This window comes from Hyperolius riggenbachi, chromosome 1, assembly GCF_040937935.1.
Source record: "Hyperolius riggenbachi isolate aHypRig1 chromosome 1, aHypRig1.pri, whole genome shotgun sequence".
NCBI classification, from domain to species: domain Eukaryota; kingdom Metazoa; phylum Chordata; class Amphibia; order Anura; family Hyperoliidae; genus Hyperolius; species Hyperolius riggenbachi.
Genome location: NC_090646.1, coordinates 162,863,978 through 162,887,236, shown reverse-complemented (window position 1 = coordinate 162,887,236; position 23,259 = coordinate 162,863,978). Strand labels below are relative to the sequence as shown.

The following is a 23,259-nucleotide window of genomic DNA, read 5'->3' as shown; positions in this document are numbered from 1 at the left end:
AATGTTATCAAGTATCCTTACAGTGCAGCGTGAAGCCAACTAGAAATTTCTAGACATCCCAAACTGCTTTCATGAAGCCTTAGGAATGGTCTATAGGGAGAAGGTAACATTTCACATTTTCATTTCCACACCTCCATTTCCATCTGCAGCGACAGTTTAATTAATGTATGTAGAGGTGTTCACGTCTAGAGGAATACTGGAATACCAAATGTCTGTTCACAACTTATGTGCTGTATAGACATATTAAATTTAGCTTCATGTGCTTTCAGGGAGACAGAAAGAGGAAATAAAAGACAAACAGACACTGTTTTAGGTAGATTGGGGCCCACAAAAATGTATGTGGGCCCCTAAAAAACAAACTGTGGGACTCCTTAAGGAGCCTGGGTCCCTGCCTAAGGAGCCTGGGGTCCCTGCCTAAGGAGCCTGGGGTCCTTTGCCTAAGGAGCCTGGGGTCCTTTGCCTAAGGAGCCTGGGGTCCTTTGCCTAAGGAGCCTGGGGTCCTTTGCCTAAGGAGCCTGGGGTCCTTTGCCTAAGGAGCCGGGGGTCCTGCCTAAGGCGCTTGAGGTCCTGGGCAATTGCCAAGTTTGACCCTATGTAAGCAGTGGCCCTGGAAATGAGCTGTGTCAGTAATGCTTTCTAAAATGTATGCAATATACAGTAAATAGTTGGCCTGGTGGGAAGGTGATTTTTTTCCCACTTTTGTGAAGTTAAAGCAATCTCTCGAGTTCAGCTTTATGTAAGTGGCTGGATAGTGTACTGGCACCGCCTTTGACATGGGAGACTCCGTTCTCCTATTGTTCCCACTAATCTGGCTCAGTCGTGCCAGTCGGCTCTTGTGCACATGCGCGGCTCTTTTGCGCATGCGTGGCCCCTCCGCGGATATGCAGAAGAGTGCAACTGCTGTGCCAGTTACCGGGATCAATAGCCGGAAAACGGAGGTACTCGGGAGGATGGCGAGGCACTCTCCTATGCTTATAGGGCTGGAGGAAGCCCTGGGTAAGTATACAATCTTTCACTTTGCCCATCACAGGTACACTTTTAGTTGATCAGGAACAACTTCTCTTGGGAGATTTTTTTTTTTTGCCTGGAAAGCGCTGAAAGCCAGGTTATTCTATAGCTAAGGTGGAAAACAGAAAATGAGAGATCATTCATGAGAAGATTTGTGAATCCAGCCTGTTTTCAAAAATGTGCAATTTCAGCTTACATTTTTTTGTGAATTTCATAGCTGGCTACTTACTGAAATTTTGAAAATAACATTACATTACAAAGAGACTCCCGCACTGATTTACAGCAATGTGACAAAAGTGTCATTTCACTGTAAATCAAGTGTAAATTCCAGCCGTACTCACACTGATGCCAGAGCATGCCGAAGAAATGGAAGCTTCCGTCTGTAATATAAAGCCGTGTTTCATATGAATTTTCATTTTTATATTATCTAAACACAGAACAGTAAGTGCAGCGAATTTAGAAGGAACACATTATGATCTCCCAGTGTGCAGCTATAAAGCTTTTGGCCTATGCCCAAAGTAAAAGTTATAAATAACGATGAGAAATCCTGTTTGACAACAAACAGGACTGTATTTGGGCAGTTCTGTGCAGCTCTCAGGGTGTGCCTAGGAAAGTATTAACTAACTTTTGTATGTAGCGCTCATTAAATTGCGAAGAAACTAAGCAGTTCCTCATGTCTGACATTTTCTGACTCGTCTGAGCATCGCTTGGAGCATCTGATGTTAAAATGCTTTCAACTCTACATCAAAGCTTGAACAGCGTTCAGAAAAAAAAAAGGTTCCTGCTTTTGTCATGTGATCACTTAACCAGACCTTTTTAAACCACTAATCAGGGTAAAGGACAACATGTATTGATTTTATGCTTGATGATAGCAGAGCATCAACCTGATTGCCTGGTGACAGGGCCCATGGGCTTGCTAATGCATTTGGAACGAATATCCTGGGCCGGTTCCTTTAATTGTTGAAGGTGAAGCACCATTAGGCAAATGCTCCCAGCCATTTGTGACCTTCAGTGCAGAGACATTTCAATCTGAAATAATATGTACAAATGTATCACGACATTTCATTGGCAGAAGGCCCCCACGAAATGAAAGCGGAAGATTAACTTCCCAATAATAAATACATGTTGAAAATCTACTGTAGCTACACAGACATGATTTCCTCAGTGACACCACGAGAGGGCAAGCATACATCCAGTATGGCTGCGGACTGCGCTTACAACCCACTGAAGCAGTTAGTAAAGCTGCAGGTAAACCACTAATGATTTTGGGGAAGAAATGGTTGTTTCTTCTAATAAGGCTAAGTGGCAGTTTATTAACATCTTCTCTATAAGGTGCTCCAAGTGTCTATTAGCGGTATGCATAGCTTTATGTCTAGACATGGCTTTCGTAAATAATACAGGTAGTTGGGTTATCTGGAGGAGGAGAACTTGGCTCCGAAGGTTCAGTACATGTTGTTGCTGTAGATTCATCTTTAATACTTGATAGTATGCTGTCTTGTGACTCTGTATCCAGACACTGCTTTGTAGACAAAGTGTGTACAGATACAGTGATGGCAATCTGCCGAGGGGGTTCATGCACAGAGGAAGCATCGGATTCAGCTGTTGGAGAGTCACTCCGTTGTAGTGCATTCGGAATGGCAAAGACTTCATCTGCATCACAAACCTCTTGACCGACTGCTCCCTGCCTCACAAATGCATGGCCGGCTTCATCCAGCCCAACAACCTCCATGATCTCTTCCATTATAGTCCTACAGTTCATAATGAGCGGTGGCAAAGGAACACTCCTTGCCAGTTCCTCGATGTATCGCGCAAACTCCATAGTTTTAAACTGAGTAACTTTGGCCAGCTCAAGTGTCTTCGCAGAAGTGATGATTGGAATTCTCTTTGCAATCTCGAAAGCCTTCTGAAGTTTCTCTGGACCTTCTGTCCTGAAGAAATCATTAATGGCTTTCTCAGTTTTCTTCAAGTGACTGCTCATCATGCATAATCTGGTTATATTCAGTACCATCACAATGGTAAATGCCACTAAACATACAATCATGTAGTAGATTCCCATATCACCAGAGGTGAAAACCACTCTCAGAGTAACTGTATTGTTCACAGTGCCATGGGCATTAGTAGCAACACAAGTGTATTTCCCTCGGTCCTCGAAAGTTACACTGGTAATATTTAAAAGTCCACTATCAAGCATCCACCATCTTCCAGCTGAAATAGATAAAAAAAAAAACACTTTTTAAAATGGTTTGTAAATTTTAGTTGGTAAAACCCCAAATTCCCTTTTACCCTAAAATAGTGGTCATAAGACCCGTGGCTAGCTTTTTTTAAATGCTAATGTTTACATCTGCTTAACCTGCTTGGCATTCTGATTACCTCTGGATATCTGCTTATAGACCCTAAAATTCAAAACCATTCAAGCTCCAGAGAGGAGAGCCCACCAGTTTTGGTAGCTTCCTAAAGAACTCACCTACCCATGATCCAGATCAGCGCTGCATTTCTTCCCCGTCTTTCAGGGAATGCTCTATCTCTATGGCGAGATTGACGTCTGTCAGGATGTGACAGAGTGTCCACATTGTAGTAGTTGCTGCTTGAAACTAGAGGCTATTTGCAGCTATTCAGCCTTACATAAGCATGAAGGTACTTCCATAATGCATCAATCAATGCATATGCAAATCATTCCTTTATGCCACTGACAAGCCAGACATACATCATGAGCCCAACCAAATTGCCTAATTAATTGGCAAAGCAGCGCAAGGAAAGATGCAAGCTAATTAAAAAAAAAAATCTACTTACCCGGGGCTTCCTCCAGCCCCTGGCAGCGGCCCTGTGCCCTAGCTGCAGCTCCGCTCCTAGCCGGTGTCCCTGGATCCCTTCCGGTGCAGATGCCGACCTCGCCAGGTCGGCATCTACTGCGCCTGTGCGAGAGCCGCTCGCAGTCGCACTGACATCTGGAGTGTTCTGCGCAGGCGCAGAACTACTGTGCCTGCGCAGTACACTCCAGATTATGTCAGCGGTACTGCAGTGAGTGGCTCTCGCGCACGCACAATAGATGCCCACCTGGCGAGGTCGGCATCTGCACCAGAGGAGATCCTGGGACACCAGCTGGGAGCGATGCTGCAGCTAGGGCACAGGACGGCTGCCAGGAGCTGGAGGAAGCCCCGGGTAGGTAGATTTTTTTTCTTTTTTAATTAGCTCTCAGCTTTCAGTTAAGGACACACACTATCTCTAAGCTGAGGTAGCCTTATGTTTGTAAATGGATTTATTTTATATGCAGTACTTACAGACAGGGCTGCTTCTAGAGCTGGATTAAGATTTACATAACTTTAATCTCTATAGAAGTAGTCAAACAGAAAAAAATAAAAATACAATTGAAGACATATGGAAAAGAAAGTAGGTCAAAGTGCAAAAATATACCAAAATTACTTTTTAAAAATGTTAAATCAGGGCTCTCAATCAATTATATCTATTTAAACTATTTTACCAGGTAAAATAAAAAGGAGCTCAGGTCCAATGCTTCCATAAGGGCAAACTGGACAATTGACCTGGGCCACAGAGCCCATAGGGGCCCCCACCCTCCCCACAGCACCACTACAGGGTTGCGGCATGCACCAAATGTCACCATCGATGGAGTCAGGAGTGACGACAGAGTTAATGCAGAGTGCACAATGAAGCGTCATATCTCACCTGTCCGGCGCCTCGCTTTCCTCATCATGTCTTCCAGTCTCCATGGATCACTGTAGTGGTGTGTCTGCTTAAATGACTGCTGCATGTTACATCAGAGTGTACATGCCTGCAGAAAACAGGCACAGAAGAGGAGATACAGGAGGCTGGAGTGCTCTGAGGAAGAAAGGAGGAGGTAGCGCGGGGCAGGACAGGTGGGACAGGACATGACATTCTGTTGAGCACTCTGCATTGTTGGGGGAAGGCCACCTAATACTGCTATCTGGGGGATGGGGAAGAGGCAGGCCAATTAATACTGCTATCTGGGGGATGGGGAAGAGGCAGGCCACCTAATACTGATACCTGGTTTAAGTTATGTTTATGAGGCCACTCAGGAACCTCCAAAGCCTAAACACCCCAAACTGCAGGCCAAATATGTACTTCATTCAAACAGCAAGTCTGCTGGAACTGAACAGCACTAACAATATAAGGGGCACTATAGCAGCTAAAAATCAAAATGGCTATCTCCATACTAACAGCAGGCCACAGAAGAGCCGGACAGGTGAGATATGACGCTTCATTGTGCACTCTGCATTAACTTTGTCGTCACTCCTGACTCTATCGATGGTGACATTTGGTGCATGCCGCAACCCTGTAGTGATGCTGTGGGGAGGGTGAGGGCCCCTATGGACTCTGTGGCCCAGGTCAATTGTCCAGTTTGCCCTTATGGAGGCATTGTGCTGAATACTATTTGCTCAGGTACCCATAGATTTGTGCCATTTATATGTTAGCTATGGCCACAGCCCCAAGTCATATTGTGTACTTGTACTAAAAAGCATAGCTCTTTAACTGTTTAAATATTAACCTATAATGATTACCGTATTTTATACCAAATTTAAAAAGTTAAAGACACTAGGCATATTTTTGAAGGGGAGATGTTGTGGAGTGTTGTGCCTGCTCATTCTTTTCCAGCGCATGAGAAGCCAGGTCACATCTGAAGAGAGTGCCACTTATGCTGTTTCCTGACTCAGAACGTCCAGTCTGAATAGCAGGAAATAACAGAGATCTGAAATAGCAAGTGCTATTGGTATTTGTAATAGGTAACGTCAGCAGCAGGGCACAGGCTGTAATTGCTAGAACAGTTCTAATGCTTTAATATTGATTACGTACAGTACATGCTATTTTTTCTGGCCAAGCTTCAAATATGTTATTCTAGGATACAATTTCCAAATCTGTAACAAACAATGCATATGCAATGATAATTTACTGTATGTTCAAATGTAGCTGTACTAAAGTAGCTGAACTGCTAACCTACTTCACCCTTACCCTACACCATGTCCCCCATTACCCCTGCTTTGGCAATGGCTGTGTTGAAGCTTGGTCATGCCAATAAAGCTATCTTTGATTTGATCTGATGGACATGTATTTAGCAGACTACCCAGAAATGTTGGTAATGTTATGAATTCTGTATCCTAGTACCTACAAGCACATTGCTTTGGAAGCCTTGTTTAGCAGTAATCTAGATAAGCTAACAGCTGCAGGACTGAAGTTGGTATATCGGTCTTATCTCTACCCAATACAAAGTTGGCCGACATTGAACACTGGGATCAAGTCGCGGGCCAATCTTAGTGTGTAATGGCCTCCCTCCTCCCTTATAAATTTCTCTGGTGTCTAATAGCCCCCTCCCTCCCCTGTACAGTTTCCTGGTCTCTAGTGCCCCTCCTCCCTCCCCTATACAATTCCCTGGTGTCTAGTGGCTCCCCCTCCTTCCCTCATATAGTTCCCTGTTGTCTAGTGCCCCCCCCCCACTCCCCTATAAAGATCCCTGGTTTCTAGTGGCCCTCCTCTACTCCCTAACGACAGACAACTCTATTAAGGTGGCCATACACTGGTCGATTTGCCATTAGATTCAACCAACAGATAGATCCCTCTCTGATCGAATCTGATCAGAGAGGGATCGTATGGCCACCATTACTGCAAACAGATTGTGAATCGATTTCAGCCTGAAACCGATCACAATCTGTAGAGCTGCCGCTGCTGCCGCCCCCCTCATACATTACCTGTTCCGGCCGGCACGAGTCCCCTGGTCCCCGCTGTCTTCTTCTCCGCTCCGAGCTCCAGACCGTTCCTGCAGCTACTGAACTTCCTGTCCAGGGGAAGTTTAAACAGTAGAGGGCACTCTACTGTTTAAACTTCCTGCCGGGACAGGAAGTTCTGTGTAGCTGCAGCCGGTCCGGAACATAGCCCGGAAAGAAGACAGCGGGGACCAGGGGACTCGCGCCGGCCGGAACAGGTAATGTATACCCGCTGTATTGCGTCGGTCGTCGGGCATTCGAACGCTGCTATCGTCGCACTCCCGACCCGCCGGTGATTGAGAAAAGTCTTCCGCACGGACGGATCGACGGGAACGATCGATTTCGGACGGAAATCGATCGTTCTGTCAGCGGTGTGTGCGGCGATTTCACAGCCGATTCGAACACTGTGATCGAATCGGCCGTATATCGGCGGAAAAATCGTTAGGTGTATGGGCCCCTTTAGACAACTCTTTCCGCAAATCTCTAAGCAACCCCACACTGATCATTCCTGAGTCATAATGAATATCTTAGGTCAGCCTGAGATTTAGTGTCTGCTGCGTATTGGTGACAGAACAGTAGACCAGACTATTGATCAGCTTGAGAACCCACAACATATGAACAACAGTCAAGGAAAAACAAAACTATAGTCTTATCAATTACTATCATTCAGCACAATGCAAGGAATTAATGACTGCCTGCATATTTCTGCTTCCTGGCTGAGTCTTCCTTCTGTATGTTTTCCAAACTCTTAAGCCCCATCTACACGGTACGATTCTTTGTGCGATTACGGTTCTATTTACAATCCGATTAAATCCGACATGTCTGATCAGGATTCGATTCAATTTAATTCGATTTGCCATTGTTTTGCAATGGCAAATTGAATTGATTTGAATCCCAAATCGGACATGTCGGATTTAATCGGATCGTAAATAGAATCATAATCGAATCGCACAAAGAATCGTATCGTGTATATTGGGCTTTAGTTATAAACTGAGATGGTCATTCTGGATTGAGGAGGACAATCATGAAAATGTGTAAGTTAAAAAAAGGCATAGCCTACCTTCTTCCTCTTTTAATAGGTGACCAATGGAGTTGTACCATTGGAAATGAGGATCAGGGTATCCCTCGACATTGCAGTGAATGAGCACACTGTTGCCTTCCTTCACAATGATGTGGTCCACTCTGGATGTGATTATAGGTAAGGACTCCAGTGGGTCGGAAGCATTGCCAGTGTGGTTATTGGTCTCCTCTGAGCTTATAGCAGTCACCAGTAAAAACAGGAGGGGGACTAACAATGATGGACGCCGCCACAGTTTGTAGTCTGCCATGGTTGTGTCAGTGTTAATATCTGTGCTGGATTGCAGAGGTGTAGAAGGCTTGACTGGCCCCTCAGATCTCACCTGTAAAACAAAAAGATTTTAATCACTTGAACACCATTTTACCGATGGATCTTTTTCAACCAAAATAACTATGTAACTATGTAACCATTTACTCCTAGAATATACCGGCACTTCCATTAGATAAAAGGCACTGAGCCATTTCCCTGCCAAACAAAATGGTTACAATTTTCAGAAAGTGGCGGCTACATTTTCTGGGATCCAGCACTGGATCGCTCCTCGGGTCCTGTGGTGTCCTTGACCCTCACCAGTCATGACGATCCTCCAGGAAGGTGAAGACACAATCCTTCTGCTTCTCCACTGTTAGTGCACTCAACGTCATGCTGGTAGGAGGGGTGCACATGGCCGCAGTACTGGTGCAAAAGCTAGGGTTATATAAACCTTGGCTGCAGAGCTCTCAGATGTCACCCAATGCCCCTCTGCATACCAATGGATGCTTCTCATCCGTTGCTAGGCACTCGATCACATGATGGCCCTTTACCATAAACTTTCACTAAAACAAGACAAGGCATGACACACAAAATTTATATTACGTTTTTCTCCTGGCGGACTCAAAGCACCAGAGCTGCAGCCATTAGGGCATGCTCTATAGGCGGTAGCAATGTTAGAGAGTCTTGCCCAAAGTCTCCTATGCCTGGCTTAATGAACAGGAAGAGCTGAGATTCGAACACTGGTCTCCTGTGTCAGAGGCAGAGCCCTTAACCAGTACACTTTCCAGCATACAGTTGAGGCCAAAAAAAGTACACTATCCAGCCACTCATACACTTTATTTAAAGCAAGTAAATAAAATACTATGATAGGAGGACGTGTCAATGACAGAGGACTATCCCTATCAGGAAGGGGCGTAGTGTGAAAAACAAATTCTCTGATGCCTGCTATTCAGTAATCAGAAGTAAAACCATTTTTTGTTTCCCATAGCATGAGTAATGTCAAAGTAAAATCAATAAGCCTTTCACCCTAAAGACAATGCTGTGCTATTTTGTTAGTAGAGGTATAAACAACCAAACAGAGAACTATCAGATTCTTGGCCAAGTTATCTTGTAGATGTATATTTATATATACACACAAAGCTATTTAAAAAAAAAAAAAAAAGTTACAGAATCAGTATTGTTTTGCCTTTCTAAAAAAATGACTTGTTCAGTTAGAGCATGATTAAGCTGAAATTCCAATCATTCCAAAAGCTTCAAACATTCTGCACTACATGTCCACAGCCGTGGTATAAAATGAAAATGACATAAATACATAGTGCACAAAAGTCTGGCTGGCTGCCTGGCAAGAGTTTACAGGCAGACGCTACACCGGTCACTGTGCGCTTCTCATCCTATCCCAGCTGTGTTTGTCCTACCCAGGTTTAGTAAAGCCTGTGTTGCCCAATGAGAGTGTTACCCATGCATCTGTCTATATACTCGGGCCTGTGGCAATCAGCTGGGCCAGCTTTTAGTGCTCCACCCTGTTTTTCATTTGGCTTGATGAAATAGTGGTTGCTGGCCACATCTGACTGTTATATTGGAGGAGGGAAATTGCACCAAGGAGATAACAAGTGCACTGGGAAAGGTCATGTGCCGACTACTTCAACAAGGAAGAAAAACATTTTAATATGTTTGTCGACACAGTAAATTGTCACAGTTTTTACTACACTAAAATGTGTGTAATATTATACAGCCCCTCCACTCTAAAAAGGCAATGGTGGGGGGGATGGAGTATGTGATCTGATAATGTGGAGATCACCTGTCAAGTCATTTGGTAGTCTGCTGTGGTAAAAGTTAGGCTACTGGGTGAAGCCACAACCTTTTGCATTTTCACAGCCCTCACAGTTCCTTCAGTGACCAGACGTGAGCTGGCAGTATGAGTCACCGGCTGATTTTCAGATGAGACATGCAATAAACACACAAAGAAAAAAAAAACACAATCTGTTGCTCCTTTTGGTGTTGAATTAAAAAGATGGTCATTAGGGCTCTTATTACACGCAATTCCGATTTTGTTTCAGTTTTTTGATGCAATTAAAGTCACGCATGCTGCGTTTTTTCTGTGTTTTTCTTCTTGTGTTGCCAGCATCTAGTGAAAAAATTAAATAAATAAAAACAAAACAAACAAAAATAAAAATATCGCAAATCGGAATTGCGATTTGCAGCGTAAATGAAGATGTAAGGCTAGTTACACACCAGGACGTTGCATTTAGGGGACGTTATAGGGCACATAACGTGCCCCTAACGCAATGCCTGGTGCTCTCTGGTGTGGACGTCGGAGTGAGACGCGTTGTGCAGCTCACTCTGGCGTCCGTGATGCCGTGATGCGTACTCTTGCACGCATGCGGCATCACGTGGTCCCGCCCGGCCAATCGCCGCACAGAGCGGCCGCTCCAGGAAGTAAACACTGCACGTCACTGAGTGCAGTGAATATTAATTAGCCATGTGCCCGGCCGCTCTCCCCTCCTCCCCAACATGACTGAGCATGTGCAAACAGTCTAACGTGGCTTAGTCGCCTAGAACGCACAGCATGCAGCACTTTGCTGCGTTACAATGTAACGCAACGTGGGCAGTGTGAACAGCCCACTTGTGTTACATTTCTGTGCATAGGGGGAGCGTTACAGGCTGCACTAACGTGCGCCTGTAACGTCCCTGTGTGCAAGAAGCCTAAAGGGATTATGCACCTTTAGTAGAAAAATCACTAAACCCCCTTATCCCCATATTGTACTCACAGGGCATAGATTGCTAAACAGCGAAATGCTGCACCATCTGTGCACACACAGCACTTCTGATGAATCCATATGAGTAGTTTGCCATGCCTGCAGGTGCTGGATCTATGAACAAATGGCTATGTCCATAAATCTGGGCCCTAGGAGAGGTGCGATGACAAACATTCTTCCACAAACTACTGGAAATGCCTCCTTTACAGCAGTGCCCTGGCACAGTGCAGTGTGGTTCAGCACTGGCAGTCACAATATGATGCAATGGGCTTGATTCACTAACCGGCGCTAAGCCGGTTAGTGTGCCTTATCTGAGGTTAGTGTGCCTTATCTGAACTTAGTGCCCCTTAAGTAGCTTTGTGCACATTAAAAGATGTACAAAGCTACATTGCGCACTGCACGATAACATCGCACCCGCTATACTGTACATGATGCAACCTTAAGGTCGCACTGATGCAACCTAAATGGCGCTATGCGACCTTATGGTTGCATCATATACAGTATAGCGAGTGCACCGTTATCGTCGCATTGCGCACAAAGATCGACACATTACGCTGTGCGCGGTGCAGTGCATGATGTAGCTTTGTGCATATTTTAGTGTGCACAAAGCTACTTAACCACCCTGGCGTTTAATTTCCCCAGGATTTCTGTGCAAAAAGTGTTTCAATTAATTTTCAACCATTTTTTTTTTGCAATCAATTTTTTTTTATATTGAATTCAATACAGGATATTGTATTGAATAAAAAAAAAAAAAAAGTGCTTTCTGCAGGATGTTGACGCTGTGTGACCCTGGTGTCATCAACGCCGATCAACGGGGGACATGTGATCGCCGAGGGAGAAGCAAAATCCGCCAAGGGACATGGAAGAAGACACTGGGGAAGCTATCAGAGGTACGCGACGAGGGATCAGCACGCCAATGGTGAGTATAAGACCCAGATGTATAGGTAGCAAGATGTGCAGCCAGGTAGTTAGCCAGATGTATAGGTAGCCAGATGTGCAGCCAGGTACAGTTAGCCAGATGTGCAGCCAGATATATAGTGAGCCAGGTATTTAGCCAAGTATATAGTGAGCCAGGCGTTTAGCCAGATCTCCATCTCTGAAGTCTCGTTCTCTGTACAGTTACATTACGAGACTTGGTGATGTCACCAAGTCTCGTAATGTAACTGTACAGAGAACAAGACTTCGGAGATGGAGGAGGGTGTGCACCGCAGCCGTCGCTGGAGAAAGCCCTCGGGTGAGTAGATCTATTTACTCAACGGGCTGAGGCGGGGGGGGGGGGGGGTAGATCGGGAGGGAGGGGGATAGGCCACCGACACAGCCGCCATAGAAGGGGGATCCCCCGCCTGCACAGAGGGGATCCCCTGCCCGCACAGCCACCATAGAAGGGGGTACCCCCGCCCACAAAGAGGGGGATCCCCTGCCCGCACAGCCACCATAGAAGGGGGTTCCCCCCGCCCGCACAGCCTCCGCATACAAGGGGGAACCCCCGCACATTCTCTGCCCTGCTGGCTGCCCAGGGATTCCCTAGGGTGGCTGAATGCTTGTTCTGCATGCTGGGGTAGCACAGATCGCTACCCACAGCGTGCAATCAGGCATCCAGCCATCCTGGGGAATCCCTCTGATGAGAAAAAAATGCAGCCAGCGGGGCAGAGAAACAGGAAATCTCACTGTTGGCATGGACGAGCTCGGCTCATCATTAACGTTTTTTAGAAGTTTTTGCTGGACGAATTCAGCTCGTCCATACTGCCCTCAGAACCTCAGATAAGGTTAGCGCTGTAGTTTGTGCCCATCAAGTGATAAGGCACACTAACTGGCTTAGTGCCGGTTAGTGAATCAAGGCCAATGTGTCCTATGACTAGGACCCAGCTGGTCTGTGGTTTTATCACTAAAGGTGGATGTATGTATTTAAAATGAAACCTTTTTCTTTACAAACATTTCTACAGAAGACCCCACTGCCTCTTTTTTCATGTAGAAAACCCCACCCCCCAAACTGTAAAATGACTCAGTTTGTGCAGCAGAATCCTTGGCCGCCTTGGTTATTGCAGTTGGAAGTAAGAGGCACATATAACTGACCTGAAGAATTGGTGTTCATACTGTAACTGTGCAGAAACGCGGAAAGGCCGCCGTTTCTCAGGGAGAGGCGGCTGTTTCCGCGTTCAGCATGGCGTCACAACGCGGGAAAACCGCCGCATGCCGCATAGGCAGAGCGGCGGAATCCGCATTGGGAACGGCGGAATCCGCATTTGAGGCGGCGAACTTGCCGCATGGCAGTGTCCCTGATAAGGGGGTTGAGCAAGGGGAAACCGCCGCTGGTGTAGTGAGCGGTGCGGCGGCTCCCACGCTCGGTTTGCTGGTTACATTGCAAGACAGTACTGGTGTGGCTGGGACTGATAGTCCACCAAGATTCAAAGTGACACACGCGCGCGCACAAAGGCAGAGCTTATATAACAGCCAGAAGTGAGTCAGCTGACCAGGCCGGTCAGCTGACAATTTTCACACCTCTCATTGGTCCAGCAATTAGGGAGGGGCCTGGAGAGAGTTCTGGTATATATACTGCTGGCTGTTCAGTTGCTGGTTGTCTGGCGTTGCGATCACAATGTGGTAGCACGCAGACCTGAGTCAGATCCTAAAGTGTGCCGGGACCAGCTGAAGCTGTAATCCTACACTTAGCTAGATTCTTGATAGTCTAAAGTACTAGTTTGATTGTGATTATCTGTTATGACCTTCTGCCTGTCTGACCATTCTTCTGAACTCTGATCCTGTACCTAGCCATTCTTTTTATCTGTTGCCGAACCCCGGCTCGTCCTTAGACTCTGCATCTGCCTCCTGATTTTGTACCTCGATATTTCTGATACCGTTGCCGAACCCTGCCTGTACTTTAGACTCCGCCTCTGTCTTCTGAATCTGTACTTTGTCTGTCCGTGTGTTTCCGACCTGGCTTGTCCGACCTCGAGAACCGACCTTACTGTTAGAGGCGGTTCCCAGTCCTGATAGTGACACTCCCTCCTGAGTGTCACTCTCGTTCTGTCATTTCCTTCTCTCTCTGCCTGACTCCTCCCCACGGGAGAGTCCAGAAGGAATTGCGCAGTATCCCTTACTGCTCTGAGGCCCAGTCCTCTATATATTACTGTTTGCACCAAACACTCTCGATCTGCTCAGGTGTCCAGAGGTTAGCTTGTATATCGGATTATCGGTGATACTGCAGATCATCTATAACCTGGTATTTTTCTGTATTCCCAGTGATACTGCAGATCACCGGTAATCAGATCCTCTCTGTGTTACACCGATCGTTACAGAACGCCAGACCAAATACAAAATGGACGCAAACACTGATGGTCTGGGTGTACTTGCCGCTTCGGTGAACAACATCAATCAAGTACTGGGCACCCACATAACTCCTATTGATGCCCTATCAGGGTCTGTACAAACCCTCCAGACATCAGTGGATCATGTGCGATCCCCTTCTAGCTCTGACATACATATGCCTGTACCTGAAAGCTTTTCTGGCCACAGATCTGACTTCCGGAATTTCAGGAGTAGAGTGTTGTCCTATTTTGAGTTGAGACCCCAATCTTCGGGTACTGAGACCCAGAGGGTCATGTTTATTAAAACTTTGTTGTCCGGCGACTCCCAGTCTTGGACGTATAGCCTGCCCACCGGAGACAAAGCTCTTACCTCTGTAGAGGAATTCTTTAAAGCTATGGCAGTAATTTACGACGATTCGGACCTTGCCTCGACTTCTGAGCGGAAGCTCAAGCTTTTACGTCAAGGCAAAGGTCCGGTCGAAGATTACGCGGCCGAATTTAGGAGGTGGTCAGTTACGGCCAGGTGGGACACTTATGCCCTGTTAGATTGTTTCTTGTCAGGGCTGTCCGATGAGGTCTCTGATCTGATGCTAAGTCAGCCCGAGCCCAGAACAGTCGATGAGGCCATATCAGCGGCCATCCGAATCGACCGCAGGCTGCACTACCAAAAACAGACCAGGGGTAGTTCCCGTGTCAGAAGGGTGTCTTACACCACGGCCCCAGTGACTCCACCTCCTACTGTTTCATCTTCTCCTGTCTTGCCTCCACCCGAGCCGATACAGATTGGTCGGTCAAAATTGACCCAGGTGGAGCGAAGACGGAGAATGACTGAACAGCTGTTTCTGTATTGTGCTGAAGGGGGGCATATAGTACGAAACTGCCCTAATAAACCGGGAAAACGCTACCGCCTAGGAGTTGTGGGGGGTAACTCCCTAGGCGCTCAACTTATACCCCTAAAAGAAAAACGGTTACTTCTTCCCTGTACGATTACGTGGGTGGACAGATCTGAAGCCACGGAGGCCTTTATTGATTCAGGCTCCGCGGCTAATTTTATGAGTTCCGAGTTTGCAGAGAAGTTGGGCATTCCACTCACCCCAGTAAAACCACCTATCCAGGTTACTGCCGTGGACGACTCCCCGCTACAAAGGGATCGTCCACTGTCACAGACACCAGAGGTGGAAGTCACTATTGGGGTACTGCATAAAGAAAGTTTAAATTTTTTTGTATTACATATGACTACCTCCACTATTGTCTTAGGTATGTAAAAATACATAAAGATGAAGAGACCGGGCACTGTCCTGTTGTTGCATTTATTTGCTGCTTGCAGTCAGATGACATATGGTATTGAATATTGAAAACATCAAACCTGTCAGCAGTCTTGCATCATATATCGTAGATACATCCAGTGAGGCTTGCGAGGGGGTGTGGTGACCAGGGGGTGATGGATGTGCACTACCATCACCCCCTGGTCACCACACCCCCTCGCAAGCCTCACTGGATGTATCTACGATATATGATGCAAGACTGCTGACAGGTTTGATGTTTTCAATATTCAATACCATATGTCATCTGGCTGCAAGCAGCAAATAAATGCAACAACAGGACAGTGCCCGGTCTCTTCATCTTTATGTATTTTTGCAACACTGAGAACTTTCTTCTGTTTTTCTAACTGTGAGCACTTCACTGTGCATAATATGTTGCGGCCAGACAAGTGAGGACTTGTGTATGCTACATCAGAGTGGGCGTCGCTCACCCTCATTTTTGCCGGGTGCCCAGCTTCCTCCCCTCTTTGATTGTCTTAGGTATGCCCTGGCTGCAGCTCCATTCGCCACAGATTAGTTGGGCTGCAGGGCAATTAACCAGTTGGTCAGACTTCTGTTCCCAGCAGTGTCTAGGGAAAGTGACATTAGGTCAGACCAAGATTCAAGTGGAGGGGGTTCCCGAGCAATACTCTGAATTCTCGGATGTATTCTGTCCCAAGGCTGCTGATAAGTTACCTCCTCATCGCCCTTTCAATTGCCCCATCGATCTCCGTGCCGGTTGTGTGCCCCCCCGAGGTCACCTGTATAATTTGTCTGGACCAGAGAAAGTGGCTATGCAGGAGTACATCCGTGACAATCTAGCCAAAGGGTTCATTCGCCCCTCCCGGTCGCCTGCGGGGGCCGGTTTCTTTTTTGTTAAGAAAAAAGACGGGGATCTTCGACCTTGCATCGATTACCGTGGTCTGAATAAAATCACGGTGAAGAATCGTTATCAGTTACCATTGATAGACGATTTATTCACGCAGGTCACAAACGCTAAGATCTTCTCAAAGTTAGATCTGAGGGGTGCATACAACCTGATCCGCATTAGAAAGGGCGATGAGTGGAAGACGGCCTTCAACACACCCGACGGGCATTACGAGTACTTAGTGATGCCCTTCGGGTTGTGCAATGCGCCTGCCGTCTTCCAGGAATTAATTAACGAGGTATTCAGGGAGGTGTTGGGTAGATTTGTGCTGGTATACCTCGACGATATACTCATCTATTCCAACAACCTCTCCGAGCACAGGATCCACGTTAAATTTGTGTTGGACAAATTGAGACAAAATATGCTTTATGCCAAAGTGGAGAAGAGTATTTTTGAAGTGACCACTGTCACGTTTTTGGGGTATGTGATTTCCACCTCAGGCTTGTCAATGGATCCTGCCAAGGTCACAGCTGTCTTGGAATGGCCACAGCCAGTGGGGTTGAAGCCCCTGCAGAGATTTTTGGGTTTTGCGAACTACTATAGGAGGTTCATAAAGGGGTACTCCACTATAATTGCCCCCCTTACCAGTCTCACAAAGAAGGGGGCAGATACCAACCACTGGTCCCCTGAGGCTGTGGCAGCCTTTTCTCACTTGAAAAAATTGTTTTGCTCAGCGCCTATTTTGAGACATGTAGACACGTCCTTTCCCTTTATTGTGGAGGTTGATGCCTCGGAGGTTGGGGTGGGGGCGGTGCTGTCTCAACGGTCAGGCTTGCAGGGCAGATTACATCCATGCGCTTATTTTTCCCGTAGGTTTTCACCGGCAGAAAAAAACTACGATATAGGCAACCGGGAACTTCTGGCCATTAAATTGGCGTTTGAAGAATGGCGCCATTGGTTAGAAGGGGCAGAACATACGATCACGGTTTACACTGATCACAAGAACTTGGAATACATCGAGGGGGCTAAGAGACCAAGTCCCCGTCAGGCCCGTCGGTCTTTATTTTTTACGAGGTTCAGATTTATAATCACGTACACTCCAGGCAGCAAAAACATCAAGGCAGATGCCCTGTCCAGATGTTTCGAACCAGAGACAGCACAGCCCCCCGCGCCTGAGTCCATCATCCCGCAGAGATTAGTGTTGGCAGCCACAGAGACCTGGGAAGATTGGGCAGAGGTTCTGGGTCCCTTTCAGCAGGCTTTCCCTGAGGGAAAACCTGAGGGGGTTATGTTTATCCCACTGCCGTTTCGTCTACAGGTCTTCCAAATGTTTCACGCCCATAAGAATGCTGGTCACCCTGGAGCTGCCAGAACGCAGGATCTGATTGCCAGGTGTGCTTGGTGGCCTTCTATGGCAACAGACTGCAAGGAATATGTCAGGGAATGTGCGGTATGTGCTAAAAGTAAACCCTCCCGGCTGGCACCTGTGGGAAGGTTACAGCCTTTGCCCACCCCGAGTGAGCCATGGACCCACCTGTCCATGGATTTTGTGGGGGAATTGCCCAGGTCTGAAGGCATGTCGGTCATTTGGGTGGTAGTCGACCGCTTTAGCAAAATGGCCCATTTTGTGCCCCTGAAAGGACTCCCCTCGGCTCAGGAACTGGCAGAATTGTTCATCATTCACGTTTTCCGGCTGCATGGCATTCCGGAAAACATCGTGTCAGATAGGGGAGTCCAATTTGTGTCTGGATTTTGGAGGGCATTTTGTCATCAAATGGGCATGGAGCTGTCATTCTCGTCAGGCTACCACCCACAGACCAATGGGCAAACGGAGAGGGTCAATCAATCTATGGAACAATTTTTGAGATGCTATGTGGCTGAAGAGCAGAACGATTGGGTCAAGTTTTTAGCATTCGCTGAATTTGCGCACAATAACTTGAGAAGTTCCTCCTCTGGATTCTCTCCGTTTCAGGTAGTGACCGGGAGATTGCCTAAGTTTTCCCCATTGCCAGTGGCCTCCACTCCGTTTCCAGCACTGGAGGCTTGGCAGAAGGCACTCAGAGACAATTGGGGAATTGTTAAGAGTAATTTGGAGAAGGCGTTTCTAAGTCAAAAGGGTCAAGCTGACAAGAAACGGTCTCGGGAATGGAAGTTTCGACCAGGGGACTTAGTCTGGGTTTCCACACGTCATTTGACCCTAAAGCAGCCCTCAGCCAAATTGGGTCCCAGGTTTGTGGGTCCATTTTCTGTGACCAAGAAAATCAACAACGTCACTTATGCCGTAGATCTTCCAGCCAGCATGCGGGGCGTAAGATCTTTTCACGTGTCCCTGCTTAAACCTGCAGTCCATGTGGGCCCAGCTCCTCCTCCTCCTGTGATGGTGGATGACAAACCTGAGTACGAGGTAGAGAAAATATTAGACTCACGCATTGTCCAGAACTCGGTGCAGTATCTGGTACATTGGAAAGGGTATGGCATTGAGGAGAGACAATGGGTGCCGGGGACTCGCATGAATGCGGACGAGTTAAGGAAGGAGTTTCATGCCTTACACCCCGAGAAACCTGGAAGGAGTTGTCCGGAGTCCACTCCTCGGGGGGGGTACTGTGAAGAAACGCGGAAAGGCCGCCGTTTCTCAGGGAGAGGCGGCTGTTTCCGCGTTCAGCATGGCGTCACAACGCGGAAAAACCGCCGCATAGGCAGAGCGGCGGAATCCGCATTGGGAACGGCGGAATCCGCATTGGGAGCGGCGGAATACGCATTTGAGGCGGCGAACTTGCCGCATGGCAGTGTCCTTGATAAGGGGGTTGAGCAAGGGGAAACCGCCGCTGGTGTAGTGAGCGGTGCGGCGGCTCCCACGCTCGGTTCGCTGGTTACATTGCAAGACAGTACTGGTGTGGCTGGGACTGATAGTCCACCAAGATTCAGAGTGACACGCGCGCGCGCACAAAGGCAGAGCTTATATAACAGCCAGAAGTGAGTCAGCTGACAATTTTCACACCTCTCATTGGTCCAGCAATTAGGGAGGGGCCTGGAGAGTGTTCTGGTATATATACTGCTGGCTGTTCAGTTGCTGGTTGTCTGGCGTTGCGATCACAATGTGGTAGCACGCAGACCTGAGTCAGATCCTAAAGTGTGCCGGGACCAGCTGGAGCTGTAATCCTACACTTAGCTAGATTCTTGATAGTCTAAAGTACTAGTTTGATTGTGATTATCTGTTATGACCTTCTGCCAGTCTGACCATTCTTCTGAACTCTGATCCTGTACCTAGCCATTCTTTTTATCTGTTGCCGAACCCCGGCTCGTCCTTAGACTCTGCATCTGCCTCCTGATTTTGTACCTCGATATTTCTGATACCCTGTTGCCGAACCCTGCCTGTACTTTAGACTCCGCCTCTGTCTTCTGAATCTGTACTTTGTCTGTCCGTGTGTTTCCGACCTGGCTTGTCCTACCTCGAGAACCGACCTTACTGTTAGAGGCGGTTCCCAGTCCTGATAGTGACACTCCCTCCTGAGTGTCACTCTCGTTCTGTCATTTCCTTCTCTCTCTGCCTGACTCCTCCCCACGGGAGAGTCCAGAAGGAATTGCGCAGTATCCCTTACTGCTCTGAGGCCCAGTCCTCTATATATTACTGTTTGCACCAAACACTCTCGCTCTGCTCAGGTGTCCAGAGGTTAGCTTGTATATCGGATTATCTGTGATACTGCAGATCATTTATAACCTGGTATATTTCTGTATTCCCAGTGATACTGCAGATCACCGGTAATCAGATCCTCTCTGTGTTACACCGATCGTTACAGTAACGCTGTAATTTTTTGTGCGATCTGTAATAAAACTTGAAACCTGAGCAAGCCATCTCCTTGAAGGCAAGACAAAGACTTACCTTTTTTTTTAAACAATTTAATATTGTATTATCTTTTTGGGTGCCTCTACTCTGTCTATATCACCCCTCTCAGGGAAAGAATTTTGTAAATGTTCTTTACAATCTTTTTTTCTGGGGAGCGACCATCATTAGAACCCAAGGTCACGTGTGGACAGCACTTCCCAACACAGTTATACAGTACAGTAGTTGCAATTCAGTACAACGCTGTTTTGTGAGTATCGATTTACTTACTGTATATCTTTGTGTATCGTAATCCAATATCTATATACTACACTAGATTGTGATCCTGTTTGTTCAGGTACCCTTTTTCTCCCTACTGTCCTGAATTCCATTTTAAGTCCCTCATACTATTAGTCCTTCCTCCGGTTTCAGAGGTAGAGAAGAGAATCTTGTCCCTCAAAAGTATCACAAGTGTGATTTACAAAGATGAATATGAGGGGAGGGGGAGGCTTTACCACCCACTCCTGGCATTGTGCCTACCCAATGCTGAAAGACATGCTGTCTGACATGGTGGTGGAGGGGGCTGGATGCGTACTGCCTTCCTGCTCACCCATGCCTAAATAAGGGTCTACACTGGTTTATAAGTTAACAATGGAAATGGGCCCCACTGACTTGAGCAAATTAGTCTGTGCAAAATTACAAGCATTGCATCACATTTTGTGTCAAATTATGTGCACTTGAAAATACACAGTATGTATAAAAAAATGTTTCCTATGCTTGGGATGGATGTAGCATTTTCCTAAACATGAGCAGCAACCCTACTGATCACTACTAGTTACTGTACTAAATGCCAAATGAAAAATCCCAATGTTTATACAAATGAAGGCTGAAACGTATCTCTTTTTTTTTTTTTAACAGAGGCAGCAGTGAATGTCATCTCAGCCTTCCTGGCAACAGGCAATAATGGAAGGATACCATGCTGCAATTTCCCTGAACTCTATCAGGCAGATAAGACGGGCAAAAAATAATAATGAAGAGCCTACTAAACAATGTGTAAAATGCACACAGGCTTTCTGCGGGTCACACAATTCCTCAGTCTCCGTTCTGCTGTGGAAAGGACACAGCGCTGTACATAAAAACACTGGTTTTCTAGTTACCATAGCAGGGAAGAGTAGAACTATCAGCAGAAAGGGACGTTTTGTATCGAACAAGAAGCCAAGTACACGCGGTGGAAAATGTTATGGGGTAACTGCCAAACATAGGAAAAGTAAACAAACGAGCATGTTCTAAAAATGCTGCTCTGACAATGCAAATCAGTTCAGCCAAGAAAGCTTTCTAAGTAGAACAACACAGTGTCAAAAAACAATGTAAATAAAGGAACAGAACAAATGAGCAGAGAAAGATGGCTATGCTTTACTCCATGTTGCCCTATTTTCTTGTTTTGTGGATACTTTGCAAGCATTTTTAATTTTTTAAGGCATTTCAACAGAAAACATTGCCTATAAACTAAGTTCAGTGAAGTGATAAAGAGGCTCATTTCACCAATTGTTATCTCAACCTTAAAGGTATACTGTAGGGGGGTCGGGGGAAAAGGAGTTGAACTTACCCGGGGCTTCTAATGGACCCCGCAGACATCCTGTGCCCGCGCAGCCGCTCACCGATGCTCCGGCCTCGCCTCCGGTTCACTTCTGGAATTTCAGACTTTCAAGTCTGAAAACCACTGCGTCTGCGTTGCCGTGTCCTCGCTCCCGCTGATGTCACCAGGAGCGCACAGCGCAGGCCCAGTATGGTCTGTGTCTGCGCAGTACACTCCTGGTGACATCAGTGGGAGCGAGGACACGGCAACGCAGGCGCAGTGGTTTTCAGACTTTAACCACTTGCCGACCAGGGGAATTTTCACTGATCGGTGCTGCGTGGGCTCTACAGCCCGCAGCACCGATCAGGAGTGCAGCAGGGCGATCAGACTACCCCCCTTTTTTCCCCACTAGGGGGATGTCCTGCTGGGGGGGTCTGATCGCCGCCGGCCATTAGTGGGTAGCGGGGGGGGGGGGCTCCTCAAAGCCCCCCTCCGCAGCGTTTTGTGCGCTCCCTCCCTCCCCTTACCTCCCTCTCCCTTCCTGGGCTGCGCAGGACGGATATCCGTCCTGCGCATTGTTGGATAGGCTTCAGCCTATCATATGCCGGCGATCCCCGGCCAATCAGAGGCCGGGGATCGCCGATCTGCCTTACGGCGCTGCTGCGCAGCAGCGCCGTATCATATCATGTGAACAGCGGGGATTTCTTCCCCGCCTGTTTACATTTTGCCGGCGAGCCGCTATCGGCGGCTCTCCGGCTGTTCACGGAGACACCCTCCGTGAACTGACATGGAAAGGCCGCTCGATCGAGCGGCCGTTTCCATGGTAACCCGCAGACGACCAGTTTACGCCAATCGGCGTTAGCTGGTCGTCAAGAGGTTAAAATCTGAAATTCCGGCAGTGATCCAGAGGCGGGGCCGGAGCATCGGTGACTGGCTGCGCGGGCACAAGACTTCTGCAGGGGACCATTAGAAGCCCCGGGTAAGTTCAACTCATTTTCCCCCGACCCCTACAGTATTCCTTTAAAGTGGATCCGAGGTGAACTTTTACTCATTGCATAATGGTGTTCCTTTCCTATTGTTTGTTTATAGGGCATTCCTCAAGCCAAATATTTTTTTGTTTTAATACTCTAATTCCCTATAAACTAAATAAACCACGCCCACAGGTTTTCAGAGAGCCTTGGCAGTAGCAAGGGCTCATGGGAGCTCAGTCTGAGCAGGAGGAGGTGTTCCTAGTCATTGATTTCAGAGGCAGAAGGGAGGAGGGGGGATTAGGTACAGATACAGATAAGCCTGCCTCTGTGTAATGTTTACAAACATGGCTGCTGTCATTGTATCACAGGAAGAAATAATAATTTTCTATTAAAGCTGTTTGCAGTTAGATTTGCTGTGTAAACTATCTAAACTTTAGATAAGATATATAGACAAGTTACTTAGTATAGTTAGTTTTTCATCTCGGATGCGCTTTAAAGAGAACCCGAGGTGGCTTTGTATAACGTTAGTGGGGCACAGAGGCTGGTTGGGCACACTAACACCAGCCTCTGTTGCCCCATCGTGTGTGTCAAAGAC

At 47.0% G+C, this 23,259-nt stretch overlaps 1 protein-coding gene across 3 annotated transcripts in view; it reads right to left on the bottom strand.

The window, feature by feature from the left end:
* Window positions 1–2,301: 2,301 nt before the first annotated feature.
* MFAP3L (microfibril associated protein 3 like) overlaps window positions 2,302–23,259 on the bottom strand; it is a 51,323-nt gene continuing 30,365 nt past the window's right edge. For all 3 annotated transcript variants that reach the window (XM_068278799.1, XM_068278798.1, XM_068278800.1), the window contains 2 exons: window positions 7,801–8,140; window positions 2,302–3,213 (listed from right to left, as the gene is read on the bottom strand). In XM_068278799.1, the coding sequence (XP_068134900.1) occupies window positions 2,381–3,213; window positions 7,801–8,068 (1,101 nt within the window). In that variant the 5' untranslated portion in view covers window positions 8,069–8,140 and the 3' untranslated portion in view covers window positions 2,302–2,380. The remainder of the gene's footprint in view (window positions 3,214–7,800; window positions 8,141–23,259) is intronic.